Here is a 21,044-nt window from a genome sequence, read left to right on the forward strand (position 1 = left end):
TGAAATTAGCAAAAAATGGCATTCCGCTTGCTCAGTTCTCCCACGGAGGGAGTTTAACTTAACTAGGCCTTATCAGAGTTCATCTATATACATACACAAATCTGCTGTGTGTTCGCGTGTCTGCGTGTGTGTGTCGGTGTGTGTAAAATATGCATTGTAAATATATAACTAAATTTATATATAATTGCAACGCTGAATGCTATTTAGTTACATACATATACATATATACGCTTCATAAATCCTAACTAATTTTTGCTACTAATAATAATTAACATAGTTTGCGGCGCTTCGCAGCGTCAATGAACAGCAGTTTATAAAGTCCGTCGTATGTGTGTGTGTGTCTGTGTGTGTGTGCGTGCGTGTGTGTGGACTGCTGTCTGCATGTGGTATAGATGTCTGTGGGTGTATGTGTGCGTGTGTGTGTGTGTGTGTGCGGGTAGGGAATCTCAGTACTCTTAACGCTTGTAGCTATTGCCAATTTGCACATATCGCTAGCTGCCAACCAACTCGATCTGGCGATACTTTTTGCGCAGATTGGAGACCGGATCGCGATACAACATGGGATCCATGCGCAAGTTGGAACGTATGAGCGGCATGTAGCTGTTAATATAGAAACAAATCAATTGGAAGTTTTTAAATTTATGAGCAAAGGAGAAAGATAAACAATTTATAAAGCAAATGGAACTTTAATCTGATGTAGAATGAAAGATTTTCGTTTTTTTGAAGATATCTTGAGCAATCTTAACAATCACGAGCTTTACTATGCTTCTGACATGTCTGTGAAACTGAATTGAATCGAAGAACTATATCATATGCGTCTTTTGAAATCCCAAACGAGATGTCTTCTTCTTTTGCTGTCTGTAGCTTTAGTTATTAAAATAAGGTGTACAAAAAATTAAATGTTCCTGATCAATGAACTCCGTATCAAAAACGATAACTTAAAACAAACTGGATCTGGCTACGTTACAAGAGAACATAAGTTTCAAATTCAAAGTCTCTGTTTCGACGAATGGACAAATAGATCTGATATTTGGGAAAACAAATTATATAATGAGATCGGAAAAGCCTCTTTCTGTCTATATAAACAATCAACAGGATGAGTCCAAGAAGCTAATGTACTTACCCAAATACAGCTGCGAATGTATTGAGGCAACTCTGTCGCTGTATAAAGTGATCGGGATCATTCCATGGGGAGTGACCCGTCTCCCGATCCTTGTAACCCTTGCGCTGCGTCACCTTGATCGGCGGTTTTCTGGTCACGTGCGAGACCAGCAGGTTCATTAGGATATCCTCGCAGTTGGAGGACTGCTGTACAGTCTTTAATAACAGCAACGACAGCCAATTGGTGTACAAGTAGTTGTAGTAGCGATGGTAAAACGCCGCCCCTGTCAGTACGATCGAGTAGTAGTTCGTCCACTTGGACGTATAGCCCCATGCATTCTGAAAAAAAATAATAACTGCATCAGCCGCAGTTCGTATATTGTGAGTCCTTTCGTGTCCCTCGCTCACCTTGGAGTCATCCCAGAAATGGGCTCGCGCCGGATAGCCCACAATGCGTTCCGGAAAGTCTCGCCAGACCGTGTAGGCAAAGTCTAGCTCATCCGTATTGAGTATGGCATCCTCGTCGAGCGAGAGCACAGCGTCTGTCTGTATCTCCTCGTAGGGCAGGAATCGCTGTGATATGCTGGGTCTTGCCTCCTGGCCTGTTTGCGCAGTGGGCGACGCTGCCGCCCCTCGACTGCTGCCCCCCAGGGCAATAACATGCAGGGGTATATGATAGGTGGGCGGCCAGCGTTTTTTAAGTGGCAGCGGTCGATCGGCGGCCCACAGGACAAGTATCTGCATGAGAAAATAAGGAAAGGCAAATTAGGAAAGGAAATTATATTAGCAAACATCTAAACGCATTCTGATTTCTTTTACTGAATTTACAATAAATTCTATGAATTTCACTTTAGTTTCTCTTAAAGCTATATCTCATAATTGGGAATATCTTTAGGCATTCATATCCCTTTGAATAGATATGAGAGATCGTACCCAAATGTTAACTTTTGCAGTTTAACCATCTCTATATATTTCGCTTAAAGTTATCTATCATATTGCATGCTACTTGGACAAGACCAATGTCGATACTTACTCTATCCACAAATTGGCTCTTCGTAATGGTCCTGACTAGTTTGTAGAGCGCCGCATTGGGGCCGAGGGCGGCGCCAATTTGGACATAGATAACGGCCGTGTAGTTGTGACGCGGCTCCACACCCATCGCATTGAGCAGAAAGGGCATAAATCTGAAATGGGCAAGGCAATTAGGTTAATGGCAAAACACTTCAATGCGCCCCAAAATGGCTGTGGAATGTAAATTTAATTAGGCGCGCTTGCTGCCTGCCAAAATGGAATCTTACCTTGAACTATCGGCAAATGTGGGCAGTGTGAGAAGGGCGCCCGGCGCTGAGTTCCAGACGAGGCTGCTGCGCACCGGATAATCGGGAAGTCGTTCGCGAATGATCTGCAAAGTACACGGAAAATAAAGCGAGAAAATCAAACGGCTGTTTAATGGCCAAAAGAACTCAAGTGGCAAGCCGATTGCCGATTGCCAATTGATTGCTTAATGAACGGCTCTGCGCCTCAATTGGCCGCCAAATTGCGTTTTCAATGGCACTCGACGCCAGCCGCTTAAGCTGTCAGTCTGTCAGTCAGTCTGTCAGTCTGTCAGTCTGTCCGGCATGTCAGTCGCAATATCAGTCCTTCAGTGGGATTTTGTGTGCATTAATTCAAAGGCCGCCAAGCTGTTGCCTAATTTTCCGCTTGACGCAGCTGGCAGCTGGGAGGCAACCACCTCCCAGTGGAACCGCTGGCCGCAGCTTCCGCTGCGCAGCGAAAGCAGCACAGGAAGTTGCCCCCCACCCTCAACCCTTTCTCGTCAACACACAAGTGCTAGACAAAGCAGCTGGGTATTGGCTGTGTGTGTGTGTGTGTGAGCCCTGGCAGCATTAACGCCCATTAATTTGTCGCTCAAAGTGAAAATTATGTATATAACGCCTAAAAGTATGCCATACAAAATTAGTCATACGCATCAGAAGAGAAAGCGGGAGAGGTTGAGAGAGCTGTAGGGAGAATGAGGAAAAGTTGCGAAATCCTGCCCGAACTCTATGTTTAGTCAGGTTGGGCACACGCCATTATAATTGCTGGTCCTGACCTGGACTAACATCGAGTTACGAGTGCGACGTGCCCTCCATGACGAGCTGCCGCAGAAGGCAACAGGAAATGCAGTTGGAAAATCGCGTTTTTCTGGCACGCTCTTTTGTGTGCGCTCCCGGAAAACGCGGATTAAACAGTTTAACGAAAGAAATGCTGCACTTAAATGCTGGGCATCTGTGATGCAATAGAACTATAACCAGCACTGGCATAGATTAAACGTGAACATTCAAAAAAAAGGGCTTACATATTAATAAATAAAATATGAGTACACGCGTTTTAAGCAGCTAAGGTAATATAATGCTGAGTTTGGTTAAGTTAACGTGAAGAACTAAGTAAAAGTTAGACTAGATCCTTGCCCGAAGGTTCGGCTCATGAACATCTATTCCGCATCTGTGAGCCTAAGTCTTAGCCAGGGTTCTGAGTGCACCTCTATACCCTTGCGACCTACCTCAATACCCTTAATTATAAATATCCCATCATGTTGAATACCCCTCGAAGTAAATAGCATATAAGCTACAGACATTGTAACTATATCCTTATATCATAGTATTTCGCTGGAGATGAAAGCGTACTGATCGATTCAAGCGCATAATAAAACAAATTGTATTGAAAACAACTAAATTACATTCCTTTCACTCATTTTAAATAGCTTCAGAAAACGCTCGAGAACGTAGGCTACCATTTTCATAGAATAATTTGATTCATTACAAGACATAATTTTGTTTATATGACATTTTTAATAATATTTACAAGTTGAACCCAAACAAACATAGGCTCGGCGGTTTTTTAGCTTACAATTCCGTTGTAAGATTACATGGTAAATAAAATAATTGCATTCTGGCTTCAAACCAGGTTAGTAAAAACTCATTTTGCGAGTGGAGTGGCTTTCAATTCTCAACTATTGACAGAGTCGATCGATAATTGACACAGACTCCGCCTGCCGAAAAAAAGGATTGACGTGTGTCAGTTTTCATTAAACCTGAGAGTCTAGCTCTACTTAGATAATTGCCTGGGCTTATCATAGACACAAAAAAGTGAGCTTGTTCGTACTCTCTACATTAATAATAACCTCTAAAGGTTTACAGTCCGAATCTAGGGAAAAGTTCTTCAGTCGAATACAATTCGTGTCTTCAAAGAAATAAGAGCATTTCTGAAGTCATTTTAGGTAACCGTGGAATTACTTTTGCATGCGGGATCGAAGATGTCTTCTTGCGCGACACTTTTCGTCACAACTGTATGTTATATATTATTAAATTTTGTTAAGCAAACTCTTGTTGATGTTGGTTAAAAATCAAGCCAGCCACGCCCATAGCCGTCACAGCAAATTACAAAGATCTATACCTCCTCCGCCTCCTCTTCCAAGTCAAAGTTTGAAATAACCTGCATGAGACTATAAAACCTGAAATCTTAACCAATTTAAAACAGTTGATTGAGGGATCGACTACAACGTTTTTAGTTGTTTGTTTTTAATTTGTTCTTGCAAAATGGGCTAACTGTGAAAATGAAAAGGCAAGTGTCGAAATGCGGTTGACGAGGTTGACGAGGAAACTAGGCTTTGCCCTTCGAAGTGAATGTTCAATTCGAGAAGATAATTTCATGAGAAAATGTAAATGAAAATTGAACTCTGTGCTTTATGGCAATTCTGTCGATTCGATTTTCAGTACCAATTAGCTGTTATTGTAATTATAAATTTCCGCTTCATGTGCCACATTGGCTCTTCCTCTACGCCCGACGTAACGTATGTCCTCGCCAAAGGACTTCAACTTCAGTTTTGTGAACTTTTTGCTTGTCGTTGCAGCTTAGTCTGCTCATTAGGCCGGGTTTCCAGCTGACTTCTCTCATGTGCCAACTGTTCATTGAAGTTGCGAGCCGGCGACTGTCGTTGGTCCTGTCTGGACGGCTCCTGCTCCCGCTCCCGCTCCTGTTCCTCTCCTGCTCCTGCTACTCGTCTGCACGCGTCTCAAGTGCCCGCCTTATTTAGTAATTATAATTTCTGCACTATTCTTGCATTTTTTTTTTCTTTATCACCCACATTTTCTGTTTGTTTTGTTAAAGTTTTGTCTCGTTGCTTGGCATAATCAAGGCGCAGCACGAGCAGGTCGCCTAAAAGTCTGCCAGACGCGTGTTTGTTTACCTTTTCAAGTCGAGTGTGTGTGTACGTGTGTGTGTGTGTGTGTGTGTGTGTATACGGCTGACATAATTAAGTCAATCTAGCCGCTGTTGACGTTGCAGCATAATTGAGAGCAAACAGGTAACAAAGAGCGAGGGAGCCTGCCAGCGAGTGCTTAACTCGGCTCGACTCAACTCAACTCGACTCGACTCGTTTTGTCTATGATTCAATTATGCAACGTGCAAATATGCGCTGGTTTAGGGCCGGGTCGAAGGGCCTAGCAAATGTTGGCATGCCATTTTAATTGGCTAACAAAGTGCTTTAATTGGCTTTAAGTTCGCCGACTTATGGGTGGCTCAACCAATTTTTTCCAACAACAATTGGAAACCAGTTTTACAGTTTCCTCCCGCACCTCATATCAGAGTTCGCTCCTTATCCGACTTGTCAGCCGACCTGCTCCCGCCTGCCGCTTTACAAGTTGGCAACGTTTGCTCAAGTGGCAGCGAGTTGGATTCAATTTTTCAGGAGTTTTTCGCTGAAAATACTTAAGCTACTGAGCGACAGTTTGGCCAACAGACTGTGCCACCCCCACTCCGTCGTCGGACTGATTAAGCCGGCGCAGGTGGGAAATGGAGAGTGGCTGCGGGAATTGGGCAAGAGCTGCAGCTGTAGCCTGGGCGCAAAAACTCAATAGAGCGCATGATGTGTGCAAATAAAACAGGTGAGTGCATTTTTGGCATGGGCGCGGCGATGGGCGTGCGCGTCTGTGTGTAGGCGTGGCAGCTGCTTATGCAAATGCACACTCGCATGCGAATGCGAATACGAATACACATGCACAACATCCGCACTCATATTAGGCTGGCTTTAAGTAGCAGTTGCCACAACTGGCTCCCAACCTTTTAGCCGGGTAGATTTCATTTGGGCCCGCCCCAGAGCTGGCTATACAAATTACACTGCCTGTACGCAGTGCTAAGCGAGAACTTACTCAAATTAATTGCATTCATAGCTGAAGCTCTTTGGCCAACAAGTTCTTTGCGATTTCACATTTTACATTTTGGTCGTTTATGCGCTGATTTAAGTCGAGCAAATAACATTTTAATTGCAATTATTTAAGCAGCTTGCAGAGTGGATACCCTGTAACTATACTAATGTATAGACCGGGTATACTAGACTTGTGCGAAATTGTATAACAGAAAGAAGAACCCTTGAACCCTCTATATAGAATAGTTTATACACGAATCAACTAGAATATAGCGTATTCTTTTTAAACATTCCCACCTATTTACCTGTGTATACATTTTAATCATTTCCCTTCTGATATAACTTGAAGAGGTTTTGACGTTTCCACGCAACTTTTTGTGTGCCATCCGATTGGCTTCTAAATCAATTTTAAAAATCGATCTGAAAATTAAAATGAGACGTGTAACGGAAATGCACACGTCCTGGGAGGAGAATGTGAATGAAGGCTTGATTGACTGAAAGTTGAATTTCGACTCACTTTCAAAGCTCGGTATCATAAAAGAAAGAGTTTTTGTTTTAACTATCCACCCTACGGAGTGTACGGAAAACTTTATATGCAACTTTTTGTTTTGTATCCTTCGAACTTCCAACTTATTTTCAAATATCTATGTAAACTAATATCTGAGATGCAAGAATGAGTAGATCTGAGAGCGGGCGGAAAATGTTGTCTAAAATGTAAAGCAAGGAACTTGGAAAAGGTAATGTGATATCTCACAGCTACTAGAACACTCTTGTATTTCGATTTGGGAAGGACAACCTTCCTTTGTAGGGATTTCTTTATTGTCTAATTCCTTATTTGTGGAACATCTTTTGGCATCTCGTGCTGTCATCGTGCTTTAAGTGGCACGCATAAACGCAAATCGCATTCACATTCGCGCTCGCGCTCGCGTTCGCATTTCAATTCACATAAACAAGCACAAAAAGCGTATTTACTGATGTTTTGCAGCACAGTTTCTGGGGCGCAAAGTTCAAAGCGTCGTCAGCTGCATATATAAAATGTAAAATGTGCATGCAGCATACATAAAATTCGCATTTGCAGTGGCAAAAGTTGCAGTCAACGACACCAAACAACCAGCCCAATGCTGAAGTTGCACAACTCGCTGATGTTGCCCCGTTTGCTGCTGTCTTTTCAGTTGTCTCCCACACACACACACACACACGCACACACATACACAACAAGATCTCAGCAGAAGACAAACACTAAATTAACTTATGCTGAGTAGCTTGAAGAACGTAGAAAAAATGTAAATGCTGTCAACTTTTGCCAGCTGCCGATGCAGTTGCCGTGGCACAAACTAGAGCAAAACTGTATAAAACTTGCAGCTGCAGCTGCAGCTGCAGTTGCTTTGCTGCAAAATTAACAAAAGTTAATGTCGACAACATGGCGTATGCGTAATAAGCTGCCCTTTAGGCAATTTGCATACACAATCCAAACAGGATGAATGCAGCAAAAATTCGCCCAGTAAATAATTTTAATTATTAAATAAATAGCCAACTGAATAAATACGAATAGTAAATATTTCAAATACACGTGCGTGTGTGTGTGTGTGCTGACTGCATAACAAATATTCTACGAGCAATATTAACACGTTCCAAGTGATTTTCAATAGCACATTTATACCCTGTGCCAATAAAATGTACATAGAGTTGAGCAGAAGTTATGTTTTATAATAGCTAAATACATTTGAAAGCAATAAAAGGGAGTACTTTTTACAGAGATTTAAGATTAGTAACTGGTTAATATGACAGATATATTTAATTCGTCTCCGATAAAGCCAATCTGTGCCTTTCCCTATCAAAACGTGTAACTCATACACGATGACAAAATTACAGTTCATTTTTAAATGTTTTAACTAATTATTATTTTCATTATTGTCTACATTTTGTAAATGATTATATATTATATTATACATTTTTTATGGATTTCTGATTACAGAGTATCACATAGTCAAACATTTTGTAGCTCAGCACGCTTGCTTTTTGATTATTTATTTGCATCGCGGTTTTCGGTATGTGACAGAAACATTTATACAAAAAAAATAAAATTCAAAAATAAAATAAATGGAAAAAATATTACAAACCAAAATGTCAAACGCAATTCGAACACAATTGCTTTTATATTGTTTATTGCTTTGCATTTTATACCCTTGCTGCGGGCCATCAAATATATCATTAACTACATAAAGTATTGATGAAATTCTGATGAAGTATAAATATGCATTGGCCAAACAAAATGATTAAGAAAGAAACCAAAAAAAAAAGAAGTATTAAAGAAAACCAATGTAAATTGTAAAACTTTGCTTAAATTACATGAAATAAGGTGAGGGTATTAAGCCAACGGTTCGCTAGAGCTCTTTTTTTGTCATATTTGCTTCATTTTTAGTTTAGAAGTTTTATATAAATATTTATCGATTTGGATGCAACGTTAATTAAGTGAGACTCGCAGAATGTTTGTTCCAGCTTTATCTGCATAACGACGTGTAAATGCGTTTTCATTGGCCAATTCAATCGATAGTTGCCAATTTGCAGTTGAGCTTTAAACGTATTGTTTTCCAACGTTTTTCTACTGCCATTCACTTCGTTCTGGCTTATAAAGTAAACGTCATTTGCCATGACTTCAAAAGTTTGAGCTTGCGATGATGTCATTATTGTTGGCCGAAAGTCGCGCCCGGCAAACTTCGCTGCTGTTGGCTTCAACAATAACAACTGAAGTTATGGAAGCTGCTTCGACAAATTCGTTTAAAGACGACAAACAAGTTTTCAGATACAAAACTGACAAACTAACAAACTGACAAACTGCCAGATTGAGAGAATGTGAATCAAAACGAGCGCCGGAAATTTATTTAAATACGCATTTTTCAAGTTGGACACAAAATTTAATATTAGCTGTTGATACAAATGTCAATATGCATAAATCATTAGCATGACAGAGGAAAATTTATGCAAATTTATGCATACAATTTTCGAAAACTGTACTGAATGGATTTCGTAAAACAGACTAAATTACATAAGTCAAGCGACAGCATTTTGGGAATATGTTAAATTTAATTTGAAATAGTAAAATATGACGAAAAATATATTTGTTTACTTTTATAAATGTACAACAAATCGAGGGTACCAGACTGGGAAATACCCTATATCTAAACTATCTAATGTAAAGAATGTCAGGAACATTCATCAAAATCAATCTTAAATATAAAAGTACCCAGCATCAAACCTATATAATTTTGAAATATGTTTCAATTCTAATCTCTAATGGTTCGCGAGAATGGGCTAATCCAAAATTATGTTTCATAGTGTCTTTACTTAATGGGTTTTTCATAATTGATGTCCCAGAATAGAAATGTTAACAATTTTTTACATTTTTATTACTGTTATTGGGAGTTTCAATGAGTAATGTAATATGTAATGCAAATATAACCTTCAACCTATGCAATTAAAATGATAAAAATTCTAAGATTGTTGATCAAAGAGAAAAGTGTATATCAAATGTCACCCTCGATTCAGTATTGATGGGATTCGGCTATTGAAAGACCTGTGGCTTCCAGGCCATACTTAGCGTTAATGAACACATTTGCAATGCCAAAGCTAACAACAAAACTCTTATCAATTTATGGCCCTAATGCTTACAATTAATCAAGCAAAGCGACAAATTGACGTCGCACTCGTTACACTTCGAATAAAAGCTTGGACGAGACAACAAAGCAAAAGCTGCAAACAAATGATAAGCACAAAGCAAAATAAACAAGAGCACGTTAAGTAAAGCAGCAAAACAAGTATAAATTATATACCAACAACAATTTAACACCGGTTTTGCTTAACGTTAATTAAACCTAATTAGCTGAACTGTACCCGCATTAAGCACACTTGAACAGAATTATAATTTGGCAAGACGAAACATAAAATATGTTAAAATTTTCGAAGTGCTCAGAGCCGAGACAACGTCGACGCCATAATTAAAAATAATTTGATGACGTCACATCGAACATCCATACGTGCGAGCGAGACAAGCGGCAAAGCGTCCCACAGTACCGACGTTCGCGTCATATTTCAATTGGAGGTCAGTTGCTGCTGCTGCTTTTGCTTTGGCTTTAAGCTGATGACGTCACAAGCCTGCACATAACTGATAAGCCCTTCTGTTGCACTCAAACTAACAGCTGGCTTTAACTGTTTGCAACACAAAAGAACAACAATAGAGAGAGAACAAGCATCACAATGGCAAAGCCAAATTGTGAATGCCAAGAGCGTGAGAGAGGCGGCATGCTCTATTCTACATGTCCATATACATATGTATGTCGGTATTTGTATATGTATATCGCAGGTGTGCTTGTGTGCATGTAGATTGTGTGCAAAAAAGTTTGCCGGCTATAAAAATATTTGCGGCCGCTAAAAACAAGAGATACGACTCAGAAAGAGAGAGAGAGAGAGCGAGAGAGAAAAAGAGGTGGAAACAGAGAGATGGAAAGTTCTCCTTCAAAGCATGCTATAACTGTTATTGTTGTTCTTGCTGTTATTTATTGTTATTGCTCTGGCATTCCCTAGGAAAGCCAATGGGTGGGTAAGCAAGGAAGTCTAAGCCCTAACCAAAAACAACGCCAGCTAAGCATGTCAATAAATATTTCATTTATGACAAGTTGACATCGCACTAAGCAGTTTCGGTCTAAAGGGCTCTCCCAGTGGGAGGTCGGTCAATTGACAGAGTTTGCCATGCGGTTGTCTATATCATAACTTCGACAACTAATTGACCTTCCGCTCAAGTCAATAATCGAGCGTAATGACAGGGATGGGTAATGGTTAATACTAATGGGTGTAAACAGAGCAGCAACAGTCCAATGCATTGTAATTGTATCGATTATCTGTTTGTCCCACTTTATGTAATTTGCATTTTCTTCCTTGCACACCTTTCGAGTGCGTACATTCACCCAAACTCCAAGGCGAAAGCTTTTAAATAGAATGTATATATGCATATATATGAATGTTTGTTGAACGAGTTTTACGCTTTGGCATTGATTGCGTTGGATTTGCTTTGTGTTTTCTATTTGGGGCTCTCGCTCTCAAATAACAATAACAAGCAGCTGCACAACAAATACAACGCCGTTCTGAGCAATTCAAACAAACAACGAAAAAGAAAGCAGCAACAACAACCGCTAACCAGGCAGCAGGCAGCAGACAGCAGGCAAGCAGTGAGACAGTGAGCGCTGGCCGCCATTTGGACATGTGAGCGGAATAACCACTCGGTGCAAGTGTGAGCGTGAGAGAGCCAAGCGCTGGTTCTCAAACTTGCATGGTGTTGTTTTTGTTATTTTATGGACGCCGACAGAGACGCCGACGGCGACTACTAATTTCGTCGATGATGATGACGTGTGGCGCTTTCGTGCGAGCGCTAAACACGCCGCAACTTACAGTAATTTTTCAACAGTCAAAGCAGTCGGACGTGCCTAGGCAGCAAACTAGAAAATACAAAATACAACAACTAGACATAACCGAATTTTAAGCATAAGCAAAAATAGTTGCGTACTTAAAGCGTTCCTCAATTCATTTTTTGGAAAATATTTCGAAAAAGAAGCTAATTAAATAAGCAAAAATGTCCGCACGCCGCGTTACAGTAAACACACGCGTCTCGCGCGCCTCCACGTCGACGCCAGTTGGCGGAGCCTCGACCTCGGGGCGCTTGGGTGGTGCCACAAGCCCCACCAGCCCCACGCGTACCACACGCCTGCAGGAGAAGGAGGAGTTGCAGCATCTGAATGACCGTCTCGCCTGCTACATCGATCGCATGCGCCATCTGGAAAACGAGAACGGACGCCTCACACAGGAGTTGCACCTGGCACAGGATACCGTCAATCGCGAGACCTCCAACCTGAAAGCGGTCTACGAGAAGGAGTTGGCCGCAGCACGCAAGCTGCTCGATGAGACGGCCAAGGAGAAGGCCAAGCTCGAGATCGATATTAAGCGTTTGTGGGAGGAAAATGATGATTTGAAGCAAAGGTAAAATTGACAACGACAACGACAACAACAACAGAAACAGAAACAGAAAAACAAACTCAAAGCTCACTAATCAGCTCTCGCAGTGATGTCATGTATATGTGCGAGAGTGAGAGAGGCCTGCAAGTTTGTTTGTATTGGTTTGCTGATGTCATGCCGCAGTTGGCAGCGCACATGGCAGGGTCGCTCTCTCGCGAACGCACACTCACACTCACAGACGCTCAGTCTCAGTCTCTCATGCGGCTGCTTGGCGTGTTTTTGTTTATTTTTTGCATTTGCGTTTCGAGAAATCTCCAAAGCGAAACCGAAAAAACATCAAAAGCAACAACAAAGACACAAAAAAAGAAAAATCAAACATGGGAGCACATTTTTCAAATCTAATACAATTCTCGCATACGCGCTTTACGCTAATAGTCAAAGCAAATGTCGCTAAACTCTTAGAGCTGAGCGCCATGCGAAGTTCGTATACGTAATGCCTAAACCCTTCCAAGGTTGCAATGAAAACAAAAGCGAATATATGTAGATTCGGGTACATTTTTTGTATACATACGAGTGTACATATATATGATGTCATTCCAAACCAAAAATAACGCATAACGATTTGTTGTTGCTTTTTTGTTTTTATGTATTCACTTGTAATGCCGCCAATAGGCAGCGAGGAGCTCAACATGTAATACCAGTTTTGGAGTTAGGAGCTGTCGCTGTGGCTATGGCTATGGCTGTGGCTGTGGCTGCCCACCCTCCCACTTCCCTATGATGTCAACAAATTCGGAATATTGCGTATTCGAATATTGCGTTCCCGTTATCATCAAAGGCAATATTTATTTTGGGGCATTCATTGTGCTTAGGGTATTAACTAAAGTATGGGGGTGTATTTGTTTGTACAGTCGTGCCTCGGGCAAGCCCGGGCTCAATTGACCACAAGTTGATATGATTTTATTATTTACTATTTTATATTATTATTATTTGGAGTTTGATGATGTTTGATAATGTGATCGGGGTAAATGTCTAACGGTTTTCAGATTCGAGTTACATTTGTGAGTCATTTCAATACGCATATATTTCATAACTGAGTTTCATAGAATATTTTGGCTCATTAAAGGCCAGCAACCTTTCCACTAATTATAGAAAAGCACTGATAATGATATGTTTCTTTCGGGCGCAATTTCCTTAGGTTTTTTTTTACTAGGCCAATACAAAAAGTTCTTTCAACAATTAACCCACACTTGCCTTCACATTACAACAAACAATATTCACTATAACAAATTAGGTCGCTTGGTAGCATTTTTATTTATGTTTCCCTGTCATGGGATCGCAAGAAATGCCCGAAATACCCGAGGGGCATAGCGTGTGGGCAGTTGCGGACTGACACGCATGCCTTAGAACTGAAACAACCTTGAGGATTCCGTCTTGATTAGCTACAAAAATTGTTTGTTTACTTTGTTTATTTTGTAATGGAACGCAATAAAAAAGCGCCAAAAATATACAAGTTACAATAGGCTTGAGGTAATTAGCATTATGAAAACGAGGAGGGGGGCTTATAAACTATAGAAAAAGTTGCCTTAGAAGCTGCCGGCAACTTTTATGGTCAAGCAGCATGATAATTATATGCAAATAATTATTTTTTGATTTAATTGAGATTCTGATTGCAAATGCTTAATTATAAGAATTCGGTTTTATTCTTCTTTATATTTAAATAGTTTCCAAATTTAGCTGGGAAAAAAACGTGCAGGCCACGAGAGTCGTTGACGACATTTTTTGAAAAGATTGCGGAATTTTTGTTAGGCAAATAAACAAGTTTGTTTTTAGCCACATTTAAAATAAAACGTTTGAAGTAGCTATGCACATAAATTAGGTGCGTGCGTAAGAGAGATAGAGAGAGGGAGAGTGTGAGCAACAGAGAGGGCGGTAGAGCATGTAGATATGCTGGGTAGAAAATAGCTTGGCTACTTTATGCTAATGGCATCTGAAGATTTCAAGGCAGCCACCAAAAGAAACGCAAGCGATGAATAATAAATTAGACAGAAAAGAGAGCTGGAGAGCAAAGCTCGATATGCATGAGATATTCCAAAAGAGAGACAGACAGGGAAAGAGAGAGGGAGTGATCGAGTGTGAATCAGTTGTACAGCCGCGTGTTGACTGTTTATGACGTCATTAGCTGGTGTGCACATGTCTAGTGATAAGCACTTGGTGAATTAGTAACGCCTTACAACATCCCACACGTCCACATTTCATTCACAGACTCGACAAGAAAACTAAAGAGGCTACCGTGGCCGAGAACAATGCACGCCTCTATGAATCTCGTTACACCGAAGTGAATGGCAAATACAATCAGGCCTTGGCCGATCGCAAGAAGGCCGAGGATCAGGCTAAGGATTTGGCGGCGGAGAATGAGCGTCTGCGCCGGCAACTGGATGATCTGCGCAAGCAGCTGGAGGCCGAGACTTTGGCACGCGTCGATCTGGAGAACCAGAACCAGAGTCTGCGCGAGGAGCTGGCCTTCAAGGATCAGGTGCACTCACAGGAGCTGACCGAGACGCGTTCGCGTCGCCAGATCGAAATCAGCGAGATCGATGGACGCCTGGCGCGCCAATATGAGGCGAAGCTGCAGCAATCGCTGCAGGAGCTGCGCGATCAGTATGAGGCACAGATGCGCGTAAATCGTGAGGAGATCGAGCTGCTCTACGACAATGAGATACAGAATCTGAAGGCAGCCGCCGCCCGTGCCGCTCAAGGCTCGATGCACGCCACCGAGGAGGTGCGTCTTATGCGTACCAAGATCGATGGCCTCCACAGCAAACTGCAGGAGCTGGAGAACACCAATGCCGGATTAAATGTAAGTGCCAGGCACTCGATAATCTAGGATTCGTAATTAATTCTTCGTTCTTTCAATTACTAGGCACGCATACGTGAGCTGGAAAATCTCTTGGACACGGAGCGTCAACGTCATAATCAGTACATTGCCTCACTGGAGGCAGATCTGCAGCGTATGCGCGATGAGATGGCGCAGCAGCTGCAGGAGTACCAGGATCTGATGGATATCAAGGTGTCGCTGGATCTGGAGTTGGCAGCCTACGACAAGTTGCTGTGCGGCGAGGAGCGTCGCCTAAACATTACCTCACCCGGCCGTCCCGGCACCGATTCTGGCATCTCCAGCAATGGCACCCATTTGAGTGCCAGCGGTGGCTCTCGTTCAGGCCGTGTTACGCCCAGCGGGCGCCGTTCCGCTACACCGGGCATATCCGGCTCGAGTGCCGTGAAACGCCGCCGCACGGTTATCGATGAGAGCGAGGACCGCACCCTGTCCGAGTACTCGGTGAATGCGGCCGCCAAGGGCGATCTGGAAATTATTGAGGCAGACACAGAGGGTCGCTTCATTAAGCTGCACAACAAGGGCACCGAGGAGATCAACTTGACCGGCTGGCAATTGACACGCATTGCGGGCGATGAGGAGCTCGCCTTTAAATTCTCGCGCGGCTCAAAGGTGTTGGGTGGCGCAAGTGTGACCATTTGGTCGGTGGATGCGGGCGCTGCCCATGATCCGCCAAACAATTTGGTCATGAAGAAGAAGTGGCCGGTGGCCAATTCAATGCGCTCGGTGCTGGCCAATGCCGACAAAGAGGTGAGAGTCTTGTCGATATACAACACATGCGGCACTTGTGACATCTGCCGCCACTGCAAGCATCTCGAGTTTGTGCTTGACCAGTACGCAATAACAACCGAATAATGCCGCCAAACTGATTAATCTATATTGTCTCTACCCCTTCCTTACAGGATGTTGCCAGCTACGACCGTGTCCGTGCTAACGTTTCCAGCCACGTCTCGCGGCATCGCAGCAGCGGCACGCCCAGCACCGGTTTTACCCTCGGTTCCGGAGCTGGCTCCACTGGCGTAAGAAGCCTCTTCTCGCTGCTCTTCTAAACAGAAACCACACAACTCAACTCAACAAACACACACAAATACACACACACACACACACACAGCATAGAAGATTCACCCACTCATAGAGACTCACAAAAAGATGGAGGATAAGAAGATGGAGCAGCATCTGGAGAGAACTGGAACACGTGCAACATTCACACATCAAAACTGATTTTTGATGCATATCAAACTTAAAACTGCAAGTTATTTAATGTACAACAACCACAATATTGTATTGGCTGGCTCTATATATGTTTAATATGCTTAAGAGATGTTCAAAACGTTTTTTGTAATTTATAAATGGCAAACATGCATTTGGTAAAAATAAACAACGCACACGTTAAAAAGTGTAAGAAAAAAATATGTAAGCCAAACTCACTTAAAATAAATACGCCTTACGCCGGGACATGTCCAGAATTCAATTAATGGCTCAGCCTGCATTTGGCCAAAGGAATTGCCAAGTTTGCCAGCAAACTTAGCCAGCGCCCCAGAAAATCAGCTTAACGCGCGCTTGCCAAGATTTGCAGAAACTTCTTCAGCTCGGCTCCTGTCGCGGCATTTATCCCACTCCACCAGTCGTCGCAGGCAAAAAATGGACAGTAAGCAGGTGAAATTAACTACAGCAAGCAGCAAGGGGAGCAGCAGGGAGAGATTCCGGCCAAGGCGATTGCACCGTGCGAAATGCGTTCAAGGAATTGGGTCAAGAAGCTTAAAATAAATATTATTGCTCGTATACTACGAGAAGCTATTAATATAAAGGGCCAATAGCGAAATCTATATGGAATATATGTGCGGTGACATTGATTAAAATTATATTTGAATTTAGTTTTCAGGAAAATTATACTAACTATTCCCAACTCTCAAATTGAATAGCAAATTTATTTTGATATTTTGCCAGTTTTTTCTTCTCTTTTTTTAAATTTAAATAATATATTTTTGACTGTCTAAATATATATACATATATGTATTCAGACACTAGCGACGTCTGATAATATGTTCTATAATATATTCTCGTTTAATTTTGTTTTTCAGCAAATAAATTTCACAAAAAACTGTACCAAATGCCTTTGCTCAATATCAATCATTATTAAAATTTTAAGTTTGCCTTCTATTAATGGTAATTGTATTAATTTAGTTTGATATAACAAATCAAAAAAAAATGATTGCTTTGTAAATTCATTGCATAATCAAATTAAAAATAATTTAATTGATTCAAAAGCACACACAAAAATAAAATTATATTTACATTAAAGCATAAATAAATATCGTTTCTCTCAATTATTTCTCTTAATTATTTATCAAATGGGTCATAAATTTATTATAATGTCATTTTTCAAAAGATATTTACGTGCTTATGTGCTGTTGCATTATTTTGGCGCAATTTAATTGTATTATTTAAGCGCATTAACTATATTAGTTTCAGCCCGAACTTGGGGCTAGCGCGTCATGCGTCTCACACCTTTTTTTCAGTGTAGCAGCAGCAGCGGCAACTACTAAGACAACTTAGTGGCGCTTGAGTGAGCGCACGATTCAATAGAAACTATGGACAGACAGGTGGACAAACAAACGGAGAAGCAGGTGGGGGGCTAGAATAAAAGTAGGTGGATAGTGACAGCCACTGAGGCGTTCAACTTCAAAGTAGTTGCAGGAAAAGTTCTAGCTTGTCGCACGTTTGCATGCGCATAATAGGATTAGTCAAACTAATAAGTTGTTGCCACTGTGCAGGTGCTGCCGAATACATATATATATATATATATATATATATATATATATATACTCTTGCAGGTGGGCGTGACAGCGTACACGATGCTTTGAAATGCAAATCTCGGTGACACACAAAAGTTGAGCATGTTGGGCAGAGGCGATATACAACACCCCGTGCATGAACTTTTTCGACAGCCGCCTACAAGTATGCAACATATTTTTGTGCTAGCTAACTGAACCCGCAGCTGGACCATGCACTGGGCGTTGGCCAAAAACAAAATAGCAGCAACTACTCTAAAGCAAATAGCCAAAGCAATAACAACAACAACAAAAACAACAAGAACGGTTCCAGTCAAGCGCTCGTATCTGGAGATGCTTGAAGTGGGGAGTAATCTTTGGCTTATTGTGGTTTTCTGGCCAGTTTCGAACTTTAACATTTGGCAGCGTCCCACTGGCCTGGTGACTGTGCAACTTAAGTGCACACCACACGCTTATCGGTCACATCCACACACTACAGCACCGACACAAACAGCCGCAAGCACACACACACACTAACACACTGGCACACACTCCAACCCAATAGCGACTTTTAGGCTTAGGCAAAGATTTTGGGCACGAAGAGCGGGCGCCAGGCTAACTAAGTTGGTAAGTGGACTTTGAGTGACCTCTTTGTGGTGGCTACAACTGGGCAACATTGTGGGTTCTATAAATGTGTATATGTGTGTGTGTGTGAGTGTGTGCGGGTGCCTTTGTACGGTGTGACTGTGTGTATGTAAGGTTATTGCGTATTCAGCTTTTGCTACGACCACAGTTCAACACACAATAAAATTATGCAAATCTACAGATCAGCACGGAACCAAACGAACGAACCCCATTTTCCAGGCTTTTCCACAAAACTTTCGTTGCGGTTTCTTAACCATCTAACACATTTGTCGCACTTTTCGATAAGTTATGTTAACTATAAATCGAATTGAACGGAGTAAAAGCATAGCTGAAATAACTATGCAAATAAACTGAACTATAATATGCTTTCATAATAGCTACTGAGTTGGTTTAGTTTCTTACGTTATAGATGAATCTATCCATAGTTTCGTAAGTTAAGTATTAGTAAGGATATTTAACTCCTCGTATAAAATAATTGAATAGAAATGTATTTACATTTTGTTTAGGTTTACGTTTAGGTTATTACGCCATAATTGAATTGAATATAATAAATACTTAATTAAAGTAAATTATAACAATAACTGACCAGCTTTCCATATTATTTTTATATGGTTGTAATGTCAGCAAGACTATCGAATATGGTTCGACTCGATTATTTCAATGGTCAACTTGTCAATCGATATTATCGATAGTTTCGTCGATTATTAGTGCAACTATTTTTCTCTTCGCATAAAATAATTGAAAATAAAATTTATTAAAATCTTTTTAGTCAAATTATCTATGTAAATGCCAATAATTTATTTCCAGGACATGCTAAAATACTATCGAAAATGGCCTTTTGATATCGATACTTGGTGTCATGAAATGGTTTTCAATCTGTTTAGTTATTAACTCTACTTGCTCAAAAGCTTTGTTAAAGTCTCGAGTAAGCTTAGCCGTAAGCTTACTTAAATCCTATTTGAAAAACAATTAAGAAAATAACTTAATTATCGCTAGTTTTATGCCTTAAAGAAAACTCATATAAAATACGCTAACTAATTCGCTATTATCAGTGGGCCTTTATTGAAGGACGCCTTCATTTCCAAAAACGAAATGACAAGGCTAACCGGGCAAAGGGTGTGCAGCCCCATAAATTTGTGCCTGTGTGTGCGGCTAAAACCCCAAATAACTGCTTAATTTGTTTTTCGTCCAGATGTTGGGCACCCACTTAAAGCGACCCAAACGTTCTGCGACCCTTTCTGACCATATTTCCATTCCGTTTATTGTTGTTGTTGTTTGCATAGCCAACAGCATCAGCTCTTGTTGTTTTTGCACTTGCTGTTGTTAGTTTGTTGACTCAAATAAGAGCGAGAGAGAGAGCGATAGGGAGAGAGAAAGAGATGGCCCCAGTCCCAAACAGACACCAAAGAGGCCGCCAGCTGCGGTTCAACGCCCACAAAAGAGTTGAACTCTTGGATTTGGATATGAATTCGAATTCCGATTGGGAAAGGGCTAAATAACAAAAATATCAAATTCAGGCGGCAAAAATTATTTGCCACTCACATATATTTGGGCTCACAGCTCGTTTATGCCTAAATCAATTTGTTGCATGAATGAGTCTTGAGCGTGAAGGATTTTGCGTGGAATCCAAAGCCGGTCACACTCTCTATTCTAATCCCCCAGACAGTGTGTGTTTTGGGTTAAGCTATTAGACTAAAAGGTTATTAGGCGGGGCCGCCTGTCTGCTGCCTGTCGACGTGATTTGCCTGTCAAATGCGGCGGGCAGGAAAACGATGCGAGATGAGAGTTGCGAGCAGCGCGTCAAAAAGGACACGCCTCGAGGGGCGCAAAGTTGCGGAGTGGATTTTGCACTTTGATATGCGTTTTATTAATAAAACAAATTGCCAGGCATCCGACTATAATTTTAGCCCGTACAGCCCGGCCCTATGCATGAATTGAGTTTATGTTCATTTGGGTGACGCCGCCGAGGGGTTCGATGTGCGATGCTCGGCTCCGACGTGACTCTCGCCTGTAGTTTACTCCGGGCAGGCTGCCAAGCCACAGGCATCAGACAGCAAAGAGCAGACAGCAGGCAGCAGGCAGCACACGTCAACTATTTTTCAACAAATATGCACAAAACTTTTTTCATATTAAAGTCACAAAGGCAACGTGGGTGTAAGCGAACCTGACCATAAGCTGACACAGGCTGCATTTTTGCCATATGCAAAAGAGGGCTGAGCATTACGTGCCGCACGTGCCACGCAGACACACAACCCACATGCAACAACAAAATGATGGGCGGGGCGTGGCCATTTCGCTTGTCGAAAATGCCACAATTCATTTTTTAATCGCGATGCATAAATCAAAGGTGCAAGGGTAAAGGGTCTGTTGCAGTAGCTGCCACAGCAGCGCAAACAAAAAGTGTTGCATGCTTCCAGGCGAGTTGCATTAGCTGTAGGTGCTGCAG

At 41.6% G+C, this 21,044-nt stretch overlaps 2 protein-coding genes across 3 annotated transcripts in view; one reads left to right on the top strand and one right to left on the bottom strand.

Moving 5' to 3' along the window:
- Positions 1-21,044, bottom strand: part of LOC115769593 (exostosin-1) — a 73,394-nt gene continuing 52,350 nt past the window's right edge. Inside the window, exons 6-10 of the mRNA XM_030714519.1 lie at positions 2,400-2,503; positions 2,135-2,285; positions 1,510-1,839; positions 1,124-1,440; positions 1-600 (exon numbers count right to left, since the gene is read on the bottom strand). Coding sequence (XP_030570379.1) covers positions 492-600; positions 1,124-1,440; positions 1,510-1,839; positions 2,135-2,285; positions 2,400-2,503 — 1,011 coding nt within the window. The 3' untranslated portion in view covers positions 1-491. The remainder of the gene's footprint in view (positions 601-1,123; positions 1,441-1,509; positions 1,840-2,134; positions 2,286-2,399; positions 2,504-21,044) is intronic.
- On the top strand, positions 11,754-16,579 carry LOC115769678 (lamin-C). Of its 2 annotated transcripts, none has more exons than XM_030714633.1 (4): positions 11,754-12,313; positions 14,552-15,146; positions 15,210-15,932; positions 16,085-16,579. In XM_030714633.1, the coding sequence occupies exons 1-4, from the start codon at positions 11,910-11,912 to the stop codon at positions 16,229-16,231; spliced, it is 1,869 nt and encodes a 622-aa protein (XP_030570493.1). In that variant the 5' UTR covers positions 11,754-11,909; the 3' UTR covers positions 16,232-16,579. The 2 variants fall into 2 exon arrangements, with proteins under 2 accessions (XP_030570493.1, XP_030570570.1); XM_030714710.1 differs by having other exon boundaries at positions 15,210-16,015; positions 16,085-16,205.

This window comes from Drosophila novamexicana, unplaced genomic scaffold, assembly GCF_003285875.2.
Source record: "Drosophila novamexicana strain 15010-1031.04,08,12 unplaced genomic scaffold, DnovRS2.1 tig00000008-arrow-pilon, whole genome shotgun sequence".
Taxonomy (NCBI): Eukaryota; Metazoa; Arthropoda; class Insecta; order Diptera; family Drosophilidae; genus Drosophila; species Drosophila novamexicana.